The sequence below is a fragment of the Pistacia vera genome, unplaced genomic scaffold (genome assembly GCF_008641045.1).
Source record: "Pistacia vera cultivar Batoury unplaced genomic scaffold, PisVer_v2 Contig300, whole genome shotgun sequence".
NCBI lineage: Eukaryota > Viridiplantae > Streptophyta > Magnoliopsida > Sapindales > Anacardiaceae > Pistacia > Pistacia vera.
In genome coordinates this window covers 416,864-439,036 of record NW_022196114.1, presented here as the reverse complement: position 1 = coordinate 439,036, position 22,173 = coordinate 416,864, and the positions used below count along the sequence as shown (strand labels likewise).

Here is a 22,173-nt window from a genome sequence, read left to right as displayed (position 1 = left end):
TAATATTAACTACCTAACTAATATGCTACACACTTAACAAAATATTTATTACGATTTTCTTTAATATTGTACAATTAGTCTACTAATGTTTCGTATTACCTTTTCCAAACAATTATTAACCCTTTTTCGATTGACACGTTTATTTATTACCAAATGTCCGTTCATATTTCACCTTTTCGTATCCTATTCTCCTATAAATATTGTTCTGACATCAATCACCCATTTAACTTTCTTCATATAATAAACATTATAATTGTTCATTTCTTCTCCAAAACTTAATTCGAAAATGGCTAACAAAACATCACAATCGGAAGAATCTGTAATGAATACCAGCAACGACCTCAACAACAATAATTCTTCACTGAGGCAACTAGAAGGTATAAACGTTCCACATCTTTTGTATCCTGAATTACAAAATCGCAAACAAAACCATGATACATATTTGCGGGAATATAAAAACCACTAAAAAAAAATTTTTTTTTGATATGTCGAGAGTTCATCTGATAATTATATTTACACATTCATGTTACCGCTTCCATATATTTATAAAAATTGATTGTATATTGTTTCTGCAATTGGTTTAGACATTTTTCAGGGAATGCCGGAATTGAGGGAGATTTTCAAAAAAGTTGAGACCAATCTGGATGATCTACATACTGCAAGAGAAAAATTCGCAGAAGTCATTGGCCAGCTGTTACAAATCATGGAATTTGTCATGGATGTTATTTATAACCTAAACAAAAGAGAGTATGCATATGCACTAGAGGAACCGAGCAACTATAAGAAAAATAGAAAATAAAGTCTATGTTGTCCAAATCCACTTCATAGTATAAAAAAGTGATGTACTTATTTCTTTTATAATAAAAGTATTATTCTCTATATTCAATTTTATCTTGATTTTGGTGTTGATTTTATTCTTCCATCTTCACACATTGGATGAGCACTAACAATAATTATATAAGTACATTACATAAACATTCCAAAAATCTAACCATTTTCAAGAAAAACGTATAAAGATGGAAATTAGTCTACTTTCAAACCTTAGCTTGGAAAGAATCCTATACTGTGAGAAAAATAGTCAATATCAAACCTGAAAATGAACTCAATATAAATTTTAAGTTCAAATAATTCATCTTCATAATATTAATTGATATTAATCATTATAAAGGTACAATTATTAATTTTATGTTAACACAACTCTATACATATATAAAAGTTATATTTACTCTAAAACTTGTACATATATAGAAGTTATTTTTACAACCTATTCCAAAAATATTAAATAAACATACCCGCGCAACACGCAGACCCCATATCTATGTTAGAGTGGATGCCCTAGAGCCAATCAATTATTGTAGAATTGACTTTTTATAATTATGTTCATTGATCAATAAAATGCATTTTATTCTATATCACGTAAATCATTATTGTATATATTGATATATGTCCTTAGAATGGTGGAACCGTGACGAATGTATCAAGTGTTTCAAATCTTGATAGTGAGAACCCTATGAGCACATATGGTGGCCATTCTAGAAATGTCTGTAGCTCTAGTATTATTCTAAAGTAAAGGCACAGATAATACGGTAAGGCTATCATAGTGTTGAACGACCATGTCAAAAGGCAGTGACTGATCTCACTTGTCAAGGTTGTTTGGTGACAACCTGGTGCTGCACAAAGGTGCTTGCTATAGGCAAGTTCACTGGACTGGCCCACTAGAGGATTCCATATAGATGGTAACCCCAGTGTCTATGGAACAAATCCTCTAACGAATGGTGGTGCATGTGATCCTTAGACTTGAGATCACCAGAGCGTCTTGTGCACCGATTGGTGTAGTTTGACACTAGCCCAACGCAGTTCTATTCAGAGCTATCAATACAGTAGTGATTGGCTGCATCAAGGAGTGTATCAAGACTATGGTGGATCGACAGAGGATTCATCACTTCCGGGTGCGAGGGAATTTATCTCACGACGCAATTCAGTAAATGGCAATGACACTAGAACTGTGGCCACGGTGGAATTGAGTTATTGCTCTATCCAGTTTATAATTCCGATCATTGGTCCAGTAACTGAATACATACATATCGAGAGTAACTGAGGTTGACACTACTTTTTTGCCTCGGTCTCGATGAGATAACAAATGATGAAAGGATTGGATTGTACGGCAACCATATAGTTGACAGGTAGCTGCTTTGCTGAATCCGAATCTATTGGGTGGGCATGATGTCTTGCTAGGGGCCAATCTTGGTCTGTGTGTAGTGAGACGATTAATTGGTGTTAATCGCTATACTACACACTACTGGTATGATAAGGAGCCTACGGGTCACACACATAGAAGATAAGTTAAGAACCAGTTTATAAGAAGGGAGTTTTTGTCTTTTTAGGCAAAATGGTATTTTGGTGATCTCACAGTGCAATTAAATTTGCTGAGGTTGTTGACTTTATTTAATTTGACATTAAAAATTAAATAAGTGAGATTATATTTAAATATGTGTACGCATATATTTAAATGAATTATTGTTATTGTTAAATGTTAATATATTTTGTATATTAATTGAATTTAATTGAAATAATAATAATAAAAATAAAAATATCTAAATGGGGCTGTTTGGACATAAGGGCTATTTGAGTTGGTGCCCAACCCTATTACATGATGGAATAAGGCATTGTGAGCACTATATAAGTGCAACACTTTGTGAATTAAATAACAATTCATTCAATCACATTTAATTAAAAACTCCAACCCCCTTTTCTCTCTTCCCACGCCAGTTTACATTTGGGTTGAATCAAATATCACTTGATTCTTGTTCTTGGTTCTTAAGGCTAAAAAGGATCTAGCAAATCCCTCTTTAATTCTTTGTGGTTATCTTCGTGTGGACTACCGCTAGTTCGATCCTACTCTTGGATCGATAGCGAAACCCATTCAGAGACAAGTTGGAGGAGCCTCCAAACGTGCGTATGATTTCTTAACTCTAAACAGATTTTTCTGCAAATTTTGATTTAATGTATAAACTGAAAATTTGTGCCCTGATCTTGGTTCTAAGGAACAATATGTGTTATATATTATTTTTGTTTTCCACTACCATGACTTGATCGTTTCCTAACAATCTAGTTGATATATAAATTGGAAAGACAAGAAAACGATGTTGGAATTTTAATTTAATTAAAATTATTACATATTTGGTCCGGCACTTTTTATTAAAAGATAGTTTTAATATGCAGGTAACTGTTAAGTAGTTACATTATCCTATGGGCAGTTGTCTTTGATAAAAAGAAAATTGCATATATAATGGGGAAGGTAGTTCTAATAAGCAGGTAAAGCAGTTACATTATCCCATGGGCAGTTGTCTTTCATATACAATGGGAGAGATTACAAGTTCCATCAATGCAATTTTAACCCAAAAACCATCGTACTGGAAATTTTAGTTAATTGGAAGATTTTGTAAAACATTCAAGAGACAGAAGCGTTAATCTAGATTTGATATTCAACAATAATTGCTATGACGGGAGGTTAGTATTAAAATTAAATTACTTTCGTAATATTCCATAAATGTTTATAACATATGCAAAATTGAAAATTGTGAATATATACATATGTTGATGGAATTGAAAACTTACAAATGAAGGTAGGTCTTTCAATTGCATTATATCTCCATCATCTCTCCTCTACCATCCCTTTAGATTTGTACAAGTCAAAATTTCGAGCTCCTCAAGGGATGTTAAAAAGGACATTAACATTGACATTGTAGGAGAAGCATCTGATACATACTCCAAATCTGTAGTTGTGTAAAGACTCAATCTCTTCAAAAAAGGTAATTGATCCAATGCCGGAAGATGTCGACAATAATGACAATTTGTAATTTCAATTTTAATTAGATTTCTTCGGGTGGGAAGCCAATTAGGAATCCTCACACCTTGAAACCCATCTATAACAAGATATTTTAGATTTTGGTGTGGTTTTAACTTTCTAACACTAAGTCATCATATTGAGACTCACCGAATCCAAATGCAGTCCAATAAAAATCTAGGGACTGAATATGTTGCACTGCTTTTAAGTTGGACAAAGTGGGCTGTGATGTTGCATTTTGCAATTTCTCGATTTCTAATCTTCCTTTCAAGTTGATGATTAACTGATTTAGTTCATCTAGATCAGCAATTTTCCCATCCTTCTCACCCAATATAAAACATGATAAACTTTGAGGACTAATCAATTGCCTCAGTCCATGTGGCATTCCAACAAAATTTAAACAGCCATCAACCTCAAGACATCTAAGATTCACCAACTTTATAACATCTTTTGGCAACTTCTTAATTTTCCGACAATTACTGACTTTTAATACTTGCAAATTTCCTAACATCATTATAGAATTAGAAAATGTATTAAGTCCTTTGTTATCAAACAAGTTGAGATAGCATACATGTTTCAATTTACCAATTGAATTTGGTACATTCTTAATATTAGAGGCACTCAAACCTAATGTAAGTAAACATTTAAAACTTGAGAACATTTTTCTGCAATGTGAGTCATTCAAGTCACTATTTTAGTAAAGTGAACCACCATGGAGTATGAATGTTCTTATATGATTTGCCCTAAGCAATGCATTTGGAATATTCCATGATGACTCTTATATAGAATCAAATGAAACATGACAAGTTCTTTCATCAACATTTCTTGCGTCCAACTTAGTCAAGATACACTCAAGTTTGGCAACTAAAGTTGCAAGATCATGCATAAGATCATGCATGTCACCAGATAATTCTTGTATGTTACATCTTGAAAAATGAGCAAGAAACTAAATTTACAAAATACTCATTACCGACATCTTCAAGAGATTGGCTCGCATTTGGAGATTGAAGAAATCCATGAGCCATCCAAAGATTAATCAATGACTCCTTGTTAATCACATAATCTTTGGGAAACAATGAACAAAAAGCAAAACATTGTTTCAAGTGTGAGGATAGATCATCGTAACGCAAGTGTTGATATAATGTCACTTTCTTCTTGTTCCTCTATTTTTATCAATTCATCTTCCATGAAATGCAACCAATAGGATTCCCTACTATTCTCATAAAGTAAGCATCCTATTGTTTTGTTTATTCAATTGTAGCTTGCCATACTTGTCATGTATATATAAACATATGAATGAGAGAGAATTTTCTACTGCATTAAAAGTAAAGTGAGAGTGTAAGAACCAACCACATTATTATCGTTTGATCATCAAGATTGAGTTATTCCAGAGGGGGTAACAGGTTGAAGCCTTTGTGGGGGAAACGCTAAACTTAAGAATTGTAACGGAGGAGAGAATAGAAGCTCCTAAATCAAAAGTGTCTGAATTCTGAATGACTTCATGATGATCAGGAGATTTCAAAGCAAGATTCTGAATCATGGATCATCCAAAAGCCTACCAGGCATCATGCCTAGACATCAAATTATCTGTTTCTTTCAAACTCATTGTTGCCCTCCAGAAGCCAGTAGAACCCTTAAGCACACAACTAAATGACAATCTGGTAAAGCTGTGTACTGCAACTTTATTTTTGTCCTTGACAAAGGAGAAAAGTATTCAACAACCACTAAATTAACATTCCATGGTAGAGGAGTGTGCGTTGCAAATTCATTGTTGTCCCCCTAAAAGAAGAAAGGTATGCAGCAACCAGAAAAATAAGAATCCAGTACAACAACAGCGTGGTTCAATTAATTAAACCAGAAATCCAAGCTCCAGGGGCCAATGCCAGCATGAGTAGTAGATTTGCACAATTATCTTGAGAATCTGGTAGAAAAGTAGGTGTTGCAGGAGGATACATGTTCTTAGATTCTTTAGCACAGCAGAATACATTAGAGACTACTGCATATGTAAGAATGTAGCACACTCCTGAAGTCCAAAGCGGTAACTGGTCCCAAAATAATGCATTCAAATTAATCTCCAGCAACCAAATTATCAGCAAAACTACATAAGCTGCCAAAATTAAAAGAGAAGGGAAAAGCAACGCCAACTTGAATTATAATTACGGAGACTAATAAACAGAGTTAACGAAGTCTTAGATTCTTACAACGCACAAAACGAAAGTAATGTTAAAGGATGCAAGAAGAAGAAATAGAATAAATTACAATAAAGTATACCTCAAAATTTTAGAGCCCTGCTGATCCTTGTTTCAAAGCGTTAATGGATGTGATATTTCACAAATCAATTTCTGACAGTCAAGAATGAACAAAGGTACTTTCAGTAAACAATTTGTTTGTAAGGTAAGAATGTAAAAATCTAGGCAGAAATAAAATTTTAGATACTTACTACTCAATCATTTTGTATTCTTTGTATATATGAGTACAATAGTACACCCAAGACATTCATGGACTGTTTGCTCTCTTTTAACTCGCCATACTCGTCCTGCACATAGAAACATATGAACGAGGGATAACTTTCTTCTTCATTAAAAGTAATGTGAGAGAGTAAGAACCAACCATTTTGTTATCTATTGATCATTAAGACTGAGATAAAGGCTGCGTTTGTTACACTAATTTCACCCTATCTTATTCCACTATCCTATCTTAAAAAATTACGACTACGTTTGATACACTTTTTAGAATAGCATTTGTAAAATCTTATTTTGAAAACATTTTAGGATAGGATTCTGAGAATGTGTTTGGTACATTATTAGAAAACATTTTCTGAAAATATTTAGATTACTTGTTAAGTTAATTTAACTGAACACCCCCAACAATAAAAGTTTATAAATTAACAAAAACACTCCCACCCACCCAATTGATTCCGGTAGCCGGCCACCACAACCAGACGGTGGTTGTCAATTGCCAAAATGGCGCACGACCGGCTAGACATGGCCTGTCATACGTCGATATTGCCTTTTCCAGCCAGATCCACCGTGGATTTGGCCCAAAAATGCCAGATCTACGGCCAAAAACTGGCCGTCGTTATGGCCAGATTTCTGGTTGCTGTTAACTGCAAAAATCTGTGACGGCCAAGATATTGTTGTCGTCAACGGCCAGATCCAAGGTGAATTTGGTCGGAAAAGACAAGATCGGTGCATGACCGGCCAGATCTAACAGATTGTGCGCCATTCCGACGGCGACAGCGGTTGCTGGTGGCAGGTGATAGTGGCTTGGGTGGATGGGGGTGTTTTTGTTAATTTATAAACTTTTATTGTAAAAGATAATTGTTAAATGTTTTAAGTTGAATAGAATAGGATTGGATTATGAAGAATATTAAAACAAATGCAATTAGTTATTCTAGAGTGGGTAATATGCTGAAGCCTTTATGGGGGAAGCACCAAACTTTAATAACAGAAAAGAGAATGGAGGCTCCTAAAGCCTTTCTTCTGTGTCTTTTTCTATATCTTCAATTAAAATGTCTGGGAAATGCTTATGCGTCCTATATATCAAAAGTATTCGAGCTCTAAATTATATTTTCCCTTGAAAACAAAATTTAAGAACGGCTATTTCATTGAGGATTAAGAATCATGCTATTCTCTTCCTCCATACACAAGACGAAAGAAGTGATAAAACATACAAGAAGTTAACTCAGATCTACCTCAACACTGGTATTACAAAATGTCATGGTTTCAAGCAATATGAAATTACGTCTCACAAATATATTTTTGAAAATTCAAAAACAAATTAGAAAAAGGTACTTTTAGCATACTGTTATATTTTATAGAAAGAGACTATTAGAACATGAAAAGAAAATTTGTGATACTTACCAATCAAAATTTCCGAGTTAAAAATTTTTTCTTTACTTTCAGTGCATCACATCAGTAGCAGGGCTAGCGGCATCAAAGGCTAGCAAGAAACACTAGACACATCTACATATAAGAATTATGATTAAAAATTATCAAAACTAATGCTTTAAATAAATGTAAGAAGAACTCAAAAGAGGAGAATAAATAGATGTCATACTAATAAGAAAGGTCTAAGATAAAGAAACAAAAAAAACCTTTACAGATGTGCTGGATAACTAGACATTTTTTGAAATGATCGTCTAAAACCCTTTTCGTGAAGTGAGTAATCTTAGCCAATCCTTCTTTCTGTTCTAGATTTTTTTCCATCAAGAGCACTATTTACATATAAAAAAAAAAAATTTTACAAGTCTAAACATGTCAACATATATGTAATAGGATGAGCAAGAAGAAGAATAAGGCAATTAGATTAGAGTTCACCTCAACATTTTATTGTGTTGAATCATGCTCCAAGCATGAATAGGTGTGATATATATTTCAAATCAATTCTTGAGAGTCAAGAATGAACAAATAACAAAATGTATACATATAGAAAAAAAACAAAAGACCAAGAAAGAGAATCTGTGTACTCACTGCTCAATCTGTTCCTGTCTCTTGCATATATAATAGCAATAGTACACCAATGGCTGAAGAAACATTAGTGCATTGTGTAGTCAGTTTTAGCTTGCCATATTCTTGTACAAAGAAAGATATGAATAAGAAAATATGAGAAGAAAAACAGGACAAACCATACATAAGAGACAATTAGATTTCTTATTTATTAAAATAGTACAGAGACCAAAAACATATTTGTGAATGCTTAATTATTCACAATGGACAACTAGAGATTTTGGAAAGATTATAACCTTTGGACAGAAAGTGATCCAAACCAATTCTTGATTATGCTTTATCTTGACTTCCATTTCTCAAAACTATGTTTCAGGACAAAAATTTGATAAATGTTAGAAATAGACCAAGTAATTTTTCTTTTTTCTTTTTAGTGATCACAGTAATTGAGTCAACTAACTATAATATCGTAGATATATCAGTTTAAACATTGCAAAATACATATGAACTGAAATGAACAACAGAATAGCCATATTGAATTCAATGATGATGCGCAACTGTTAGAATCTACTTTGCCTCAAAATGTTGCTTCTTGGTTTGAAACAGCCAGATTTCACTCTGCGTATCTGAAAATTCACAAAACAATTTTGTGCATTATGTCGGCAACTCAGATTTGTTATTGTAAAGTATGCCAGCAAAAAAAGTTGACATTTTTATATTTATTTATAAACTGTAGAAAAGTAATCACCGCAGGAGGACAAGTTTTTGACTCTGTATCACAACACGTGGGACTACTGCACTTATAAGAATGTACCACGACTCCAGAAAGTCCAGAACTGTAGCTGATTCTAAAATAATTTAACTCCCCAAGGTAGCACAACAATCAGCACAACTAACTACTAAGCTGCATAAAAAACTTTATGAGAAACACCGCATGCAGTACCAACAAATCTCAAACTTCTGAGAAAAATCCACCCATAAATGCTGCTATAATTAAAACAGAAGGAAAGTTAAATGAGAATTTAAAAGTAGCCAGTTTCTTGATATTTAATAAGATAGAGGCTTCTCAATTGAAATAACTTTCAAATGTTGAAATTTTTTACAAGGATAACGACATGGTAAAATTATTTCCTAATATGTAAAGTTTGGAAAATTCTAATGCATGCTATATACACTAAATTGGTACATGTTCTAGAACATATTGCCGCCAACACTATTGTCTTCATCCACTCACTAGAGAAAATATTAATGGTTGTGAGAAGAAGAAATAAACCAATTACAATGGAGTTTACCTCAATATTTTATACTACTGAATCATGCTTGCAAGCATTAAGACTTGTGAAAGTCAAGAATGAAAAAACAAAATGTTTTCCTACTTGTTGCATAGTACTTCCAAGGCAGAAAAAACATCAGTGCAGTAGCACTTTTAGCTTGCCATACTCTTGTATATAGAAATGTGTATATGAAAAATTGAAATGTGACAGAGTAGTAACTAGTACCTTACTTCCTTTCACGTCATTCATTAGTAGTGTTTTCAATTGAAGCCACTTCTCACGATTCTCATTCCATATGTCGTCCAAAACTAGTAGATATTTTTTTCCATTAATTTTTTCACGAAGGATTTGCAACAACTCTTCAAAGTTAAGATTCTCAAATCCTACTTTTCCAGCATTTATAGATTTTAAGATGTTATTAACAATTTCTTTCACACTAAACTCATCAAACACACATGTCCATATTTTTAAATCGAATTGACGTTTGACTTTTTCATCATTGTAGACGAGCCGAGCAAGTGTGGTTTTTCCTAATCCACCAATACCAACTATGGAAATAACAGAGACATACTCATCATAATTTGAGTCTAACAAAAGTTGTATGGTTTTATTTTTATCATCTTCCCTCCCAATAACATTTTCAACAAGTTCAAAAGAGTGTGTTTCTCTTTTTGTATTCAAGATTGGTTTCTCAAAGTGATGCTCAATAAAATGGAATTGGGTCATATCTTTTGCAATGTCATCTAGCTTCTCCCTAACAGTCTTAATTTTATGAGCCATCTTAAGACTATATGCAATTTGGTTAGACTTGGAGAAGAAGATGCATACCTCTTTTGCCAATTTATTACCCTCCATCATTTCTCGCTTTATAAGTTTGGTGGAGAGATCATCCAATGCATCATCCGCTTCATAAAATACAACTTTGAGCCTTCGAAGCCATTCTATCACCAGTTCATTCGTCTTGCTATGCTGCTTTTCAGCATCGAGAAGAACCGCCTTCATACTACAAAAAGTTTCCTTGATCTTAGTGATATCATCTTGAACTCCCCAGGCCAGTCCAATTTCTTGGAAAACATGGGGTCCCAACAATTGCAAGAGTTTCCCAGCCATGTCAAACAGAATTCCATCAGCCATTTTTCTTTTGGATAGCAGTAAAGCTAGTGAAATTGTTTCTTAAGCGATGAATTAGAGAGAAGGAAATATTAGAAGAGTGTAAGAATATAATTATAAAGAGGTTATCATGTTTCTGATAAGGCATGCGTCAATTAGAACAAAAGGAATAAATGTTAAAAAAAGGTTGCTTTATTCCAACATTACTTGATGTATTTGATATGCTGAGGTATAATTGTTTATCAAGCAACCACAACATTGGAATGAAATAAAGCTCATGGCTTTTGAATTGGTCATTAAAATTTCCCAAATTTATTATCTTTAAAATTCCCAAGATCAATCTTCGATCAATCTTCAGTGATATAGAACCTTCATACACAATAAGAAACTTCAATTAATGGCTACCATTGCCCATCAAACTACAATTAAATAGTAGCAATTTCATTTTTGCTTTTGTACAAAGTAAAAGCAAAAGCAAAAGAATACAGAAATCCGATAAATGCAAAAATTAAATATTTAATTGCTGTCAGACAAAGCAAAAGCGTTTATTTAATTACAAGATTCATTTTGCCATATGATTGAATGCTACATTTAAAAAATAAAAGAATTGGTTGCTTTGTTGGATTTGATGTGGAAGGACAGCGGCCATTCAAGATAAGGAGTTAGTTTTTTTGGTCCCTATGGTTTTAGTTGACTGATTTAAGGACAATCATTTCAAATAACTAATTTTGGTCCTTATCATTTCAAAATATTTTTGTATTAGTGCTTTGACTCAATAAAAGTTAGTTGACTGTTAATTTATATTGAAATGACAAAAATACGCTCTTATAAAGTTTTTAAAATTTTATTAAACATTGACATAAGATTGCATTTTTTTTTTTTTAAATGTCTAGTAAAATTATATATGCACTAATAAAGAAAATTACACATTACACATTTGAAAATAAAAATTATATAAATATGATGAATTTGTTGTCTATAATATGTTTATTTAATTTGAATTTGTAGTGTGTAATGTGTTCACTCAATTTAGCGTTGTTTGTGTTAGTAATTTTTCTTTTTTTTTTTTCTTTCTAAAAAGGGTATTTTTGTTATTTCAAAATAAATTTAACGGTCAACTAACATTTTATTAAGTTAACAGATCAAAACAATAGTACTTTGAAATGATTGTCTTTAAATAGTAGTAAACTAAAAGCATAGAGACTAAAAGGAATTAACTCGCAAGAAAAGGATAGGGAATGTTTGAAAAGAAGGGTTGAATTACAGATAAATGAAAAACAAAAAGAATATAGAATTAGAAGCAGATGAGACAAGGACTAGGACTAGGAGGCATGCATTTGTATAAATTAAATGTTTTACACTAAAAGGATTTTTTTCTTCATAGTAAAACCTTGTAGGTTTTACCAATTCTTTAAGCACCAGCCGGTTTCATAAATATAACACTAAACTCCATTCTTTTGAAATGTGTTAAAAAAGTGTGTCAAGAGTGTTGAAATGTGCATTTTTTCCTTTAAGGGTTAATAGCTGTGTTAAATTGATGTTTCTACCCTTTTTGTCACATTTAATTTACCAAAATAGCCTTCTTCAATTTAATGACACTCGGCATATTTTATCAACTTTTCCTTGTAAGACTGTCATTAAATATGAATGTGAAATGATCATTTTGCCCTTATTAATACAAGTATCCCTTGCATGGAACAAGAAGGAAAAATAATTCAATTCTGGTTTACCTCAAGATTTTGTATTGCAGAATGTCATGCTTGGCAACATTTTACAGCAACTTGATAAAGTCCCTTAACAGAAGAAAAAAGTATGCCAGAAAATGCAAGTCTTCTACAGAGTTCAGTAGAAATATAATCGCAGTAGCAGAACAAATTTTCAACTCTTTCACATCTAGTAATTTACAGACTACTAAAATTGCAAGTTTGCAACAGATACAAGAAATTAAGCTCTCACCAATCTCGAGAATCAACCTGCAACCAGCGGAACCTCCCAGCCAGTATAATCAGCACAACTGAAAAAACTGCTTGAAAAGCTGATGATGAACGCAATAGTAGTAGATAAAAAATAAGACAGCCAACTGCACCCAAATGAAATAAGACAATTAATCCCAAGAAGAACAGCTTTGTTCAAGTGATCATAGTCTTGAAGACGGAAATTAACCACTTTCATATATATATCTGGGTAAACAATTTATCCATGAGCCGAGCAGTTAATATACATCACTTGATCAATATGTTGCAACTTCATTGCAGCCTACCAGAATCAAGCAGTACAGAAGTACCACAGAAGCATATCCTCTTAAAAAGACTACTGCAGTCGTGTAGAATATACTTTGCAGCAACATCGTTGTCCCTCAACATTGAATCCAATAGAGAAGCATCATGGTTCAATTAATTAAATCAAAAATCAAAGTTGGAAGAGGTCAACGTCAGCATGTCACGTAGAAAAGTAGACTAAAGAATTGATTTGGAAAATCATCATTCAGAATCAAGTAGAAAAGTAGTCACTACAAGAGGACAAGTTTTTGACTCTCTATCACAACAGAATACTTGAGGGAAAACAGATAATTATGTACCCTTAATTATTCATTGTGCTCCTTTGCTAAAAACAGCTGGCTAGATTTTACTCTGCATATCTTAGTATCCATAAAGTATGCCTGAAGGGGAGAAATTATTTTTAGTCCGTGAAATACTAAGCAATTAAGAAGAGCAATAAACAAGAATTTTCATTTTTATATTAATTTATGAGTTTTGCAAACTCAATTTGTTAAATTCAATGGACTCTGTTTATATTACTCTCCATATAGAGCGCCCCATTGTCATCACTGATTATATTCTCTTCTGAATTAAGATGTCAGTGACAGGAAGTCCCAAGATAAAGATTCCTTGAGATCGTTTTGCTTCCATACCTTTATAAAAGATTCTAGTCAATGAGTTTTGTGAAGATGTTAAGAGAATACTGATATGTTTTCAGAATCTTTTATTGTTTGATTTATTCTTCATGTTAGTAAATAGAATACAGAAAAGAAGAAAAAGAAAACAGAGGACTAGGTATTACCCAATCAGCTGACATTGCTTTTATCACTTAGCAAACGAACGGAAAATTTTAAAGAAATATTAGAGGAAACCACACTGCATACACAATATTAGTGAATATAAAAATCCGTAAGCAAACTAGTTTTTCTTACGAAAATCATTTATGTTGATGCGGGGATTTTGGGCACCAACTAATCAATACGTGTGCAAAGTTGATTGATCAAAAAGCACACGTGAAAATGAATATATAAAGAGAAGTAAATGTTATAAGAACTTTTAAAGTGGTTCGGATGCTAAGGTAGCAAGTCCTACGTCCACTGATTTGTATTGATAGTGAGTGTGGGTCAGGTCGCAACAGCGGACTGACTTACAGGATGTTTAGGAAAAGTGAATGAGTTGTTTACAGGAGAGAGAGTGATTTTCTCTGGTGAAAAATGGTCCAATCCCCCTAATGAAGGGGTCCTCTCCTTTTTATCTCAAGCTAAAGCGTGTAATCATCATTAAATCCTTGGGTTGGTGTGATTATCAGGATATAATCCGACTTTATGTCCCATCACCTTCTTCCCAAGCTGACTTCGCACGGTTTACGGCAGAGAAATGGACGCGTGGGAGCTCCATATCGTTTGGCAGGCCTGAACGGTGAAGCTCGGTGCAGAATCCTTTGCGAGCACGACCCCGAGCTACCCTTGTCTAAACGACCTGATGACCATCATGCTAGCGACCTGGACTCGTCGGGCGTTCCTTTCTATGCCGTGGAGAGATTCAATGAACCTGCATCCGCGCTGTCAGGCACCCTGCTCGCTCTGTGATGTGTCAGGTGCATTAAATGCGTGCGCTGACTCGACGTCGTATTGACAGTCTTTTGTCTGCACAACGCCTCTGAAACGTCAGCCCTCATTATGGCATTTAATGCGACGTGGGGCGCATTAAATGCGGGGAGGAGAGAGAACTGTCGCTTCGATTCCGAAGGGTTACAACCGTCGATTCGTTGCCCATATAAGAACTCGTGTTTTTCAGATGACGCCACCGACATTTCTTTTGCTTCGAGTGACAAACCTTTCCAAACCAGAGAACTTCTTTTCCGATCGGCGCTTATTAGGCAACTGGAACGAGTTTCGGCCTCGATTACGCATCCCAGAAAGTAAGCTTCTCTTTTCTTTCTTTGCATTTGTTTGGTTGGTGGGCAACGGCACCGTCTCTCGGTGTTTCACCAGAGACATGCCTCTGTTGCCGGACTCGAGCCGTGGGTGGCGGCTCGAGTTACTATTAGGGTTTTAGGAGTTTGTCCCTTGCCGTCGCATAGGGCAAAACACGAAGGATTAAATGACCGTGTCTGTCGATGTTGCAAACTCGAATGGATCCGTCAACGTCCAGACCCGAGGAAGGAACCAGCTCGTCCATGCGGGAAGTTCCCGTGGACGCGTCCCTCAACGTCTTCTTGGTTCTCACCCGAGAAGAGTTTGATAGGATCAACAAGCAATATAACGTCCGAGCAGAGGTGTTCCTCGACCATACCAGGTCGTCGCGACATCCTGCCGACGGCCTCGCTGCGATCTCCAAAGAGATCTTCAAGGGTGGAGGGATGATTCCCTTCCATCCTTTCATCAGGTCGGTCCTGGATCACTTCGGGATCGCACCGATGTAGCTCACACCGAACGCGTATGTCATCACCGTAGCGATGTACATCAGGTGCTGCGAGAGCGGCTTGGGCGAGCTGACGACGGTGGAACTCGGCGTCGCTTACTATCTCAAAAAGAGTAGGGACAAGGACTCGTATTACTTGTCCCGGTGACCTACCATTGCCGAGGGGATACATAGCTATCCCAGCAACGCAGGAGCCTACGAGACCAAATTCTTCTTTTTCTACTACGACGGCTACTGCCACTTTCAGGCGCCAAGTAGGTCCTTCTTCGTTAGGTATATTGTCTGTTCGTGTGCTTTATGATAACGACCTGTTTCTTTTGCAGTTAATAGAACGACTAGCCAAGACTTGCTCGACGACCCAGACAGACTTGTATCCTTTGGAGTACTTCCTGAGGAAAGCCGAGATGCGAGGAAGCTAGTGACCACCGCGAACCTACGAAAGTACGATTTTATCAATAGCAACGCGTCGTTAGAACCCCTCAAAGGTAAGTCACATTGGTTTTCTCTCTGGTCGCTGAATAACTTTGTTTACTAACACTTATGTTTGTGCAGAAACTATGCCTCCGAAAGAGTCCGGGCAGTCTCGCCGGGCACCGTTTGTCTTTCCTCGATCGAGGAATGAGAGGGCTACCGAAGCTGCTCGTCCCTTCCCGGCACAACCAACACGAGCTGTCGCGCCCTCATGGCCCTAACCCGCGCAAGGAGTGACCAGGGCGGAGCAGGTCGCTCAGGCGCCCCCGGCCCGTCCAAAGCGTAAGGCTCCAGCTCAAAGGTCGAAGAAGAGGAAACAGGTTCAGGCCGACGAGTCTGAGACTGAATCCGAGGAGGAGCCTTTGAGGTCGCGACAGGACTCAAGGAGGCTAGGAAAGGAACCCGTGGGCGAGGCAATTGCGAAGGATACACCAGTGCTCGACTCACTGGGGGGCCTGCCCGAGTATCTGCAACCGATAGTCTATTCTCTGCTCGAGTGTGGACTATCGGAGTCTTATGACGAGTTCGCTAACACGGGCGACGACCTTCTGACCACGTCGTTCCAGCATCTTAGCAAGGTAAGCGAGCTACATCTAAGCGAGGTGAGCGAGCTATTCTTAAAACTGGTTCATTTCTGATCACATTCTTATTCGCAGGCTTTGCTTGCAATGAGGATGTCTATGGAGAAGACCCGGCTAGGGGCCGCAAAGGAGTCTAGCGATCAAGAGGAGATCGCGAAGCTTAAGAAAAGCTTGGAGTCTGCCGAAGCTGAAAGGAAGGAAGCATTCAATGCGGCAAACAGGTACCTGATGCAGAAAGTTGCCGCCTTGCGAACCGTGGACTTCCAGAAGGCGGAGCTCCAGCGACGCGCGGAGGAGGTGAAGGAGCTGCAAAGGACGAATGCCAGGCTCTCCAAGGAGGTCGGGGAGAAGGACCAGGTGATTCAAACGACCTCCGATTGGGCCGAGAAGGCCGAGCAGGAAAGGGAGGCTTCCGAACAGGAGAAGCGAGCTCTCAAGGCCGAACTCCAAGAGAGTCAGGAAAAGGTCGCTTCGCTGACTGAGGAAGTGCGGGTTCAGTTGGAGGAAACGGAGGAAAAGGCCGCCGACTGGGCGATCGGGGCCATTTACACACTGCGACCAATGAACCTGGGTCTGGACATGTCCGTCCTCCCACCAGGTTGGCAAGAGACCTTGCGGCTCTTGGCAGAGGAGGACGAAGCAGCAGCAGCGGCGACTGCCAAGGGGTCCAACCAGGCAGAAGGTTCGGGTTCTGCTTCGAAGGATCCCCCTGACCAGCCGTAGTGTAATAGGCCTTGCTCCATTGGAAGTGGGCTTGATTTTTGTTTGTACATACAATGGAAACACATTTTGTTTTTTAATTACAACTTGCTTTTTCATACATGTGTACTTGTTCGCCATGTTAGTTTAAATACATAGGCAATGTCATTCGTGTATTACAAGCAAACAGGGTAAGCTCGGACCGCTAAGTGAACAAGATAAAGCTTTACAAATACAGGAACTTAACAAAAACGAACTAACTTATAACAAGGAATGAGTTCGGGATTACTGTTAGTAGGGTCGAAGGTGCTCGACGTTCCAAGCTCGGGGCACTTTGGAACCATTCAGTCTTTTGAGATGGTAAGTCCCTGGTCTGATCACCCTATCGACCCGATATGGACCTTCCCAGTTAGGTCCTAACACTCCTGCACTCGGTTCCCTGGTTCCGAGGAGAACTTCCTTCAACACAAGGTCACCGACCTGGAAGTCTCTTCGCTTGACCTTTGAATCAAAAAACCTCTTTGCTCGCTGCTGGTAGGCTGCTATCCTTAGCGAAGCCTTACTGCGACGTTCTTCAACGAGGTCCAAACTTGCCCTCATAAGAGCTTCGTTTTCAACCTCATCGTACAAGTCCCTCCGAAGTGAACCGGTTCCCACCTCCACAGGAATCATCGCTTTGCAGCCATATGCTAGCGAAAAAGGGGTCTCTGAGGTGGAAGTTCTTGGAGTTGTCCTGTACACCCATAAGACTTCGGGGAGATCGTCAGCCCAATTTTCTTTGGCTGCCCCGAGCTTGGCCTTCAAAGTGTGCTTGATGGTCTTGTTGACTGCTTCAACTTGGCCATTTGCTTGCGGTCTGGCAACTGAGGCAAACTTTTTATGGATGCCCAGCTCATCGCAGAATTGCTTGAACTCTTCGTTATCGAATTGCTTCCCATTATCCGAGATAAGGGTGTGAGGAATTCCGTAGCGGCACACTATGTTCTTGAAAATGAAATCCCTTAGCTTTCTGGTCGTGATCGCGGCTAGCGGCTTGGCTTCAACCCATTTTGTGAAATAGTCTACCGTGACCACGGCATACTTGACCCCTCCCTTTCTAACTGGCATGGGGCCGATAAGGTCGATCCCCCACATGGAAAATGGCCAGGGGCTAGACATAGTAATCAGCTCGTGAGATGGGGCTCGCGGAATGTTCGCGAACCGCTGGCACTTGTCACATTTTTTGACAAATTTGTGTGCATCTTCTTGGATCCGGGGCCAATAGTATCCCTGACGAACAACCTTGTTTGCAAGAGATCGAGCTGTTGTGTGGTTGCCGCAGATCCCTTCATGAATTTCCCTCATGATGTAGTCTGCTTCTTCACTGGTTACACATCGGAGGAGAGGGGCACTGAATCCTCTTCTGTACAACTGATCCCCGATGAGTGTGAAACGAGCAGATCTTACTCGCAGGATCCTTGCCTGGACCTTGTCGCCTGGCAAGGTCCCATCCTTAAGGTACTGGATAATGGGAGTCATCCAGGAGTCCGGCTGAACCACATTTACGGCCTGTTCGGTCGAGCTGATAGTCGGAGCACCGACGAAACGAACAGGAATGTTGTCCGGAGCCTCTGAATCCAGCGAGGAGGCTATATTTGCCAGGGCGTCCGCTATAGAATTGTTGTCTCTGGGGATCTGAGCGATCTCAAAGTGCTTAAACGTCCCTAGCGCGGTCTTAGCCTCTTTCAGGTAGCAGACCATGTTCTCTTCCTTGGCTTGGTATTCCCCTAGAATTTGGTTGACGACCAGCATAGAGTCGCTGTAAATGTTGATCGTGGTTGCACCCATTTCTCTGGCAAGTCGCAACCCGGCGAGCAGAGCTTCGTACTCGGCCTCATTGTTGGTCGCTTTAAACCCGAACCGGAGAATACCATGAATTCGTGCCCCCTCGGGGCTCACAAGGAGGAGACCCGCACCGGCTCTTTTCCTGTTTGATGACCCGTCGACGTAGAGGTTCCAAGTCGACAGGCTCTGAATACTTTCTTGCGCGGCTTCGCTAGGCTGTTGCTCGCTCGGAAGATAAGAAAATTCTGAGATGAAGTCGACGATAGCCTGCCCTTTAATGGTCGACCTGGGCCTGTACTTCAGGTCGAATTGACTCAATTCCATGGCCCATTTGAGGAGTTTACCCGAGGCTTCTGGTTTCTGAAGGACCTGCCTGAGGGGGTAGTTTGTCATCACAGTGATTGTATGGGCATGGAAGTAAGGTCGCAGCTTTCTGGACGCGACCAGCAGAGCAAAAGCTAGTCGCTCCATTTCCGGATACCGTACCTCGGCATCCGACAGACGTTTACTTGCATAATATATTGGCCACTGAACCATTTCCTCTTCCCGTATTAAAGCTGCACTGATCACGAACTGGGAGACGGACAGGTAGATGAGCAGGATTTCCTGCGGAAGAGGTTTAGAGAGGAGAGGTGGCTTCCCAAGGTGTTCTTTTATACTCTGGAATGCCTGCTCACATTCGGGAGTCCACTCGAATTTCTTATTGGCCTTCAGAACATTGAAGAATGGTAAACAGCGGTCTGTTAGCCTTGATATGAAGCGACTAAGTGCCGCTATCCGCCCGTTCAGACTCATGACCTGCTTTTTGCTGGTCGGGCTCTTCATATCGAGCAGAGCTTGAATCTTTTCGGGGTTCATTTCTATGCCCCGCTGATTGACCATATACCCCAGGAACTTTCCTGATGATACCCCGAATGAACATTTAAGAGGGTTCAGCTTCATTCTGTAGAGTCGGAGTATATCAAACATCTCCGCGAGATGCGCAATATGTTCTGAGGCGACCTGGGATTTGACCAGCATGTCGTCCACATAGACCTCCATTGTCCTCCCGATCTGCTCGGAGAACAGTCCGATTGACCAACCTTTGATAGGTTGCACCCGCATTCTTGAGGCCGAAGGGCATGACTTTATAACAGTATAGCCCCCGGTCCGTAATGAAGGTCGTGTGTTCCTCATCTGGTCTGTACATCGGGATTTGATTGTATCCCGAGTACGCGTCCATGAAGCTCAACAGCTCGTGCCCCGAGGTGGCATTAACGAGCTGATCGATTCTCGGCAGGGGGAAGCTGTCCTTCGGGCAAGCTTTGTTGAGGTCGCTGAAGTCTACGCAGATCCACCACTTGCCATTCGGCTTCTTTACCAGGACCGGGTTGGCAACCCAGGTCGGGTAGAGAGCCTTGCGAATGGATCCATTCTGGAGAAGGTTCTCTACTTCTGATTTTAGCGCGGCGTACCGCTCCGGATCCATCGCCCTTCTTTTTGCCGAACTGGCTTGGCTTCACTGCTGACATTCAACGAATGGCAGATAATGTCCGGGCTGATCCCGACCATATCTGCATGCAACCAGGCAAACACGTCAATGTTCTCCTTTAAGAAGCTTACCAGCTCGGAAGCGAGCTATGGGTTGAGGCAGCTTCCAATCCTTAGCAATCGGCTCGGCTCTTTCAGGTCGACCGGAATCTCGGACAGATCCTCAACCGGGCCGCTGGGGGGAATTTCTTGGATTCGCGGATCTAAGTTATCCTCCGCGGGACCGAGCTGTGGTTCGATCTGGCTGATCGTCATAGCCTGGCGGGGCACACATCGCGAAATGCCCTTGTCTGCCATCTGTACCGCTTTTACGTAGCATTCGCGAGATGCCCTTTGCGACCCGCTCACTTCTCCGACCCCCATTGGAGTGGGGAACTTATCTTGAGGTGATAAATGGAAGTGACCGCCTTGAAGGTTCTCAGCAGAGGTCGCCCCAAGATTCCATTAAAGGCCGATGGGCAGTCCACGACCAAAAATTCAGTAACCCTAGTCACCTCGTCGTAATCGCTGAGCGTGACTGGTAGCTGGATCGTTCCTTTGGGGATTAGGTGATCCCTTGTAAAACCGTACAGAGGCATCGAGGCTGGTTTCAGGTCGGCCTCTACCAGGTTCATTCTATCGAAAGCTGACTTGAACAGGATGTTCACAGCGCTTTCGTTGTCTACAAGTATTCTGCAGACATTATGACACCCTATCAGGGGTGTGATCACCAGAGCATCCTCGTGAGGATGGTGTAAGCGAGCTGCCTCCTTCTCGCAGAAGGTGATTGGTTCCTCCTTCCTGGCTTTTTGAGGTCGCTGCGAAGTGCTCATTACCCTGATCGGGTCATAATGTGCTTCGCGAGCGTACCTTTCCTGCGCTCCTCGCTTGTTTCCAACGAGGTGCGGACCTCCGAAAATTAGGTTCACATTGCTGTATCCGCTGCGATCACGGCGCTTTTTCTTTCGCTCCCCNAGGGGTGTGATCACCAGACCATCCTCGTGAGGATGGTGCGAGCGAGCTGCTTCCTTCTCGCAGAAGGTGATTGGTTCCTCCTTCCTGGCTTTTTGAGGTCGCTGCGAAGTGCTCATTACCCTGATCGGGTCATGATGCGCTTCGCGAGCATACCTTTCCTGTGCTCCTCGCGTGTTTCCAGCGAGGTGCGGACCTCCGAAAATTAGGTTCACATTACTGTACCTGCTGCGATCACAGCGTTTTTTCTTTCACTCCCCTTGGTTTTCTTTTGGAGAGTCATCAATGTACTCCTTGAAGTGCCCCTTTTTGATGAGCTCTTCGATAGCCTGCTTTAGAGCTCGGCATTCATCAGTGTGATGCCCGTTATCCCGATGGTAACGGCAGTATTTTTTGCTGTTTCTGGCCGTAGCAGGAGTTTTCATGGGTTCTGGTTCTCCGAGCAGGCTGGCTTCCTCGGATTTGTCGAGGATCGCAGATATGGACACATTCAGCGGAGTGTATTGGGTCCTGTCGCGGTCGCGGCGGGGGACAGGAGCATAAGACTTTTTCTGCTCGTAGCGGGGTTTCTTCACTTTTCGTTGATCGTCAATGTCTCCTTTGCGATCAACTCGCCTATTGTCTCCCCGACCTGACATACTGTTGGAAGTGCCGTGATCACGACGGCTAAGTGCCGCCAATGAATTCTCTATTCGGAGATACTTTTCCGCCAGGTTGTAGAATCTGGTGAGGGAAATATCGTCCTCAGTCTGCAGCTCC

General features: G+C 39.7%; 1 protein-coding gene and 1 long non-coding RNA gene across 2 annotated transcripts; both read right to left on the bottom strand.

Annotated features, from left to right (window-relative positions):
* Positions 1 to 5,054: 5,054 nt before the first annotated feature.
* On the bottom strand, positions 5,055 to 7,774 carry LOC116135556. Its single transcript, XR_004128915.1, has 4 exons — positions 7,711 to 7,774; positions 6,288 to 6,383; positions 6,119 to 6,189; positions 5,055 to 5,889 (listed from the first exon to the last, which is right to left on the bottom strand). It is a non-coding gene; the product is annotated as an uncharacterized LOC116135556 (long non-coding RNA).
* A 1,927-nt stretch (positions 7,775 to 9,701) lies between these two features.
* On the bottom strand, positions 9,702 to 10,700 carry LOC116135518 (putative disease resistance protein RGA3). Its single transcript, XM_031421228.1, has one exon. The coding sequence runs from the start codon at positions 10,698 to 10,700 to the stop codon at positions 9,702 to 9,704; it is 999 nt and encodes a 332-aa protein (XP_031277088.1).
* Positions 10,701 to 22,173: the final 11,473 nt, after the last annotated feature.

Bases quoted from the DNA above. Each gene is read 5' to 3' on its own strand.
- LOC116135518 (XM_031421228.1), bottom strand. From the start codon at position 10,700: ATGGCTGATGGAATTCTGTTTGACATGGCTGGGAAACTCTTGCAATTG.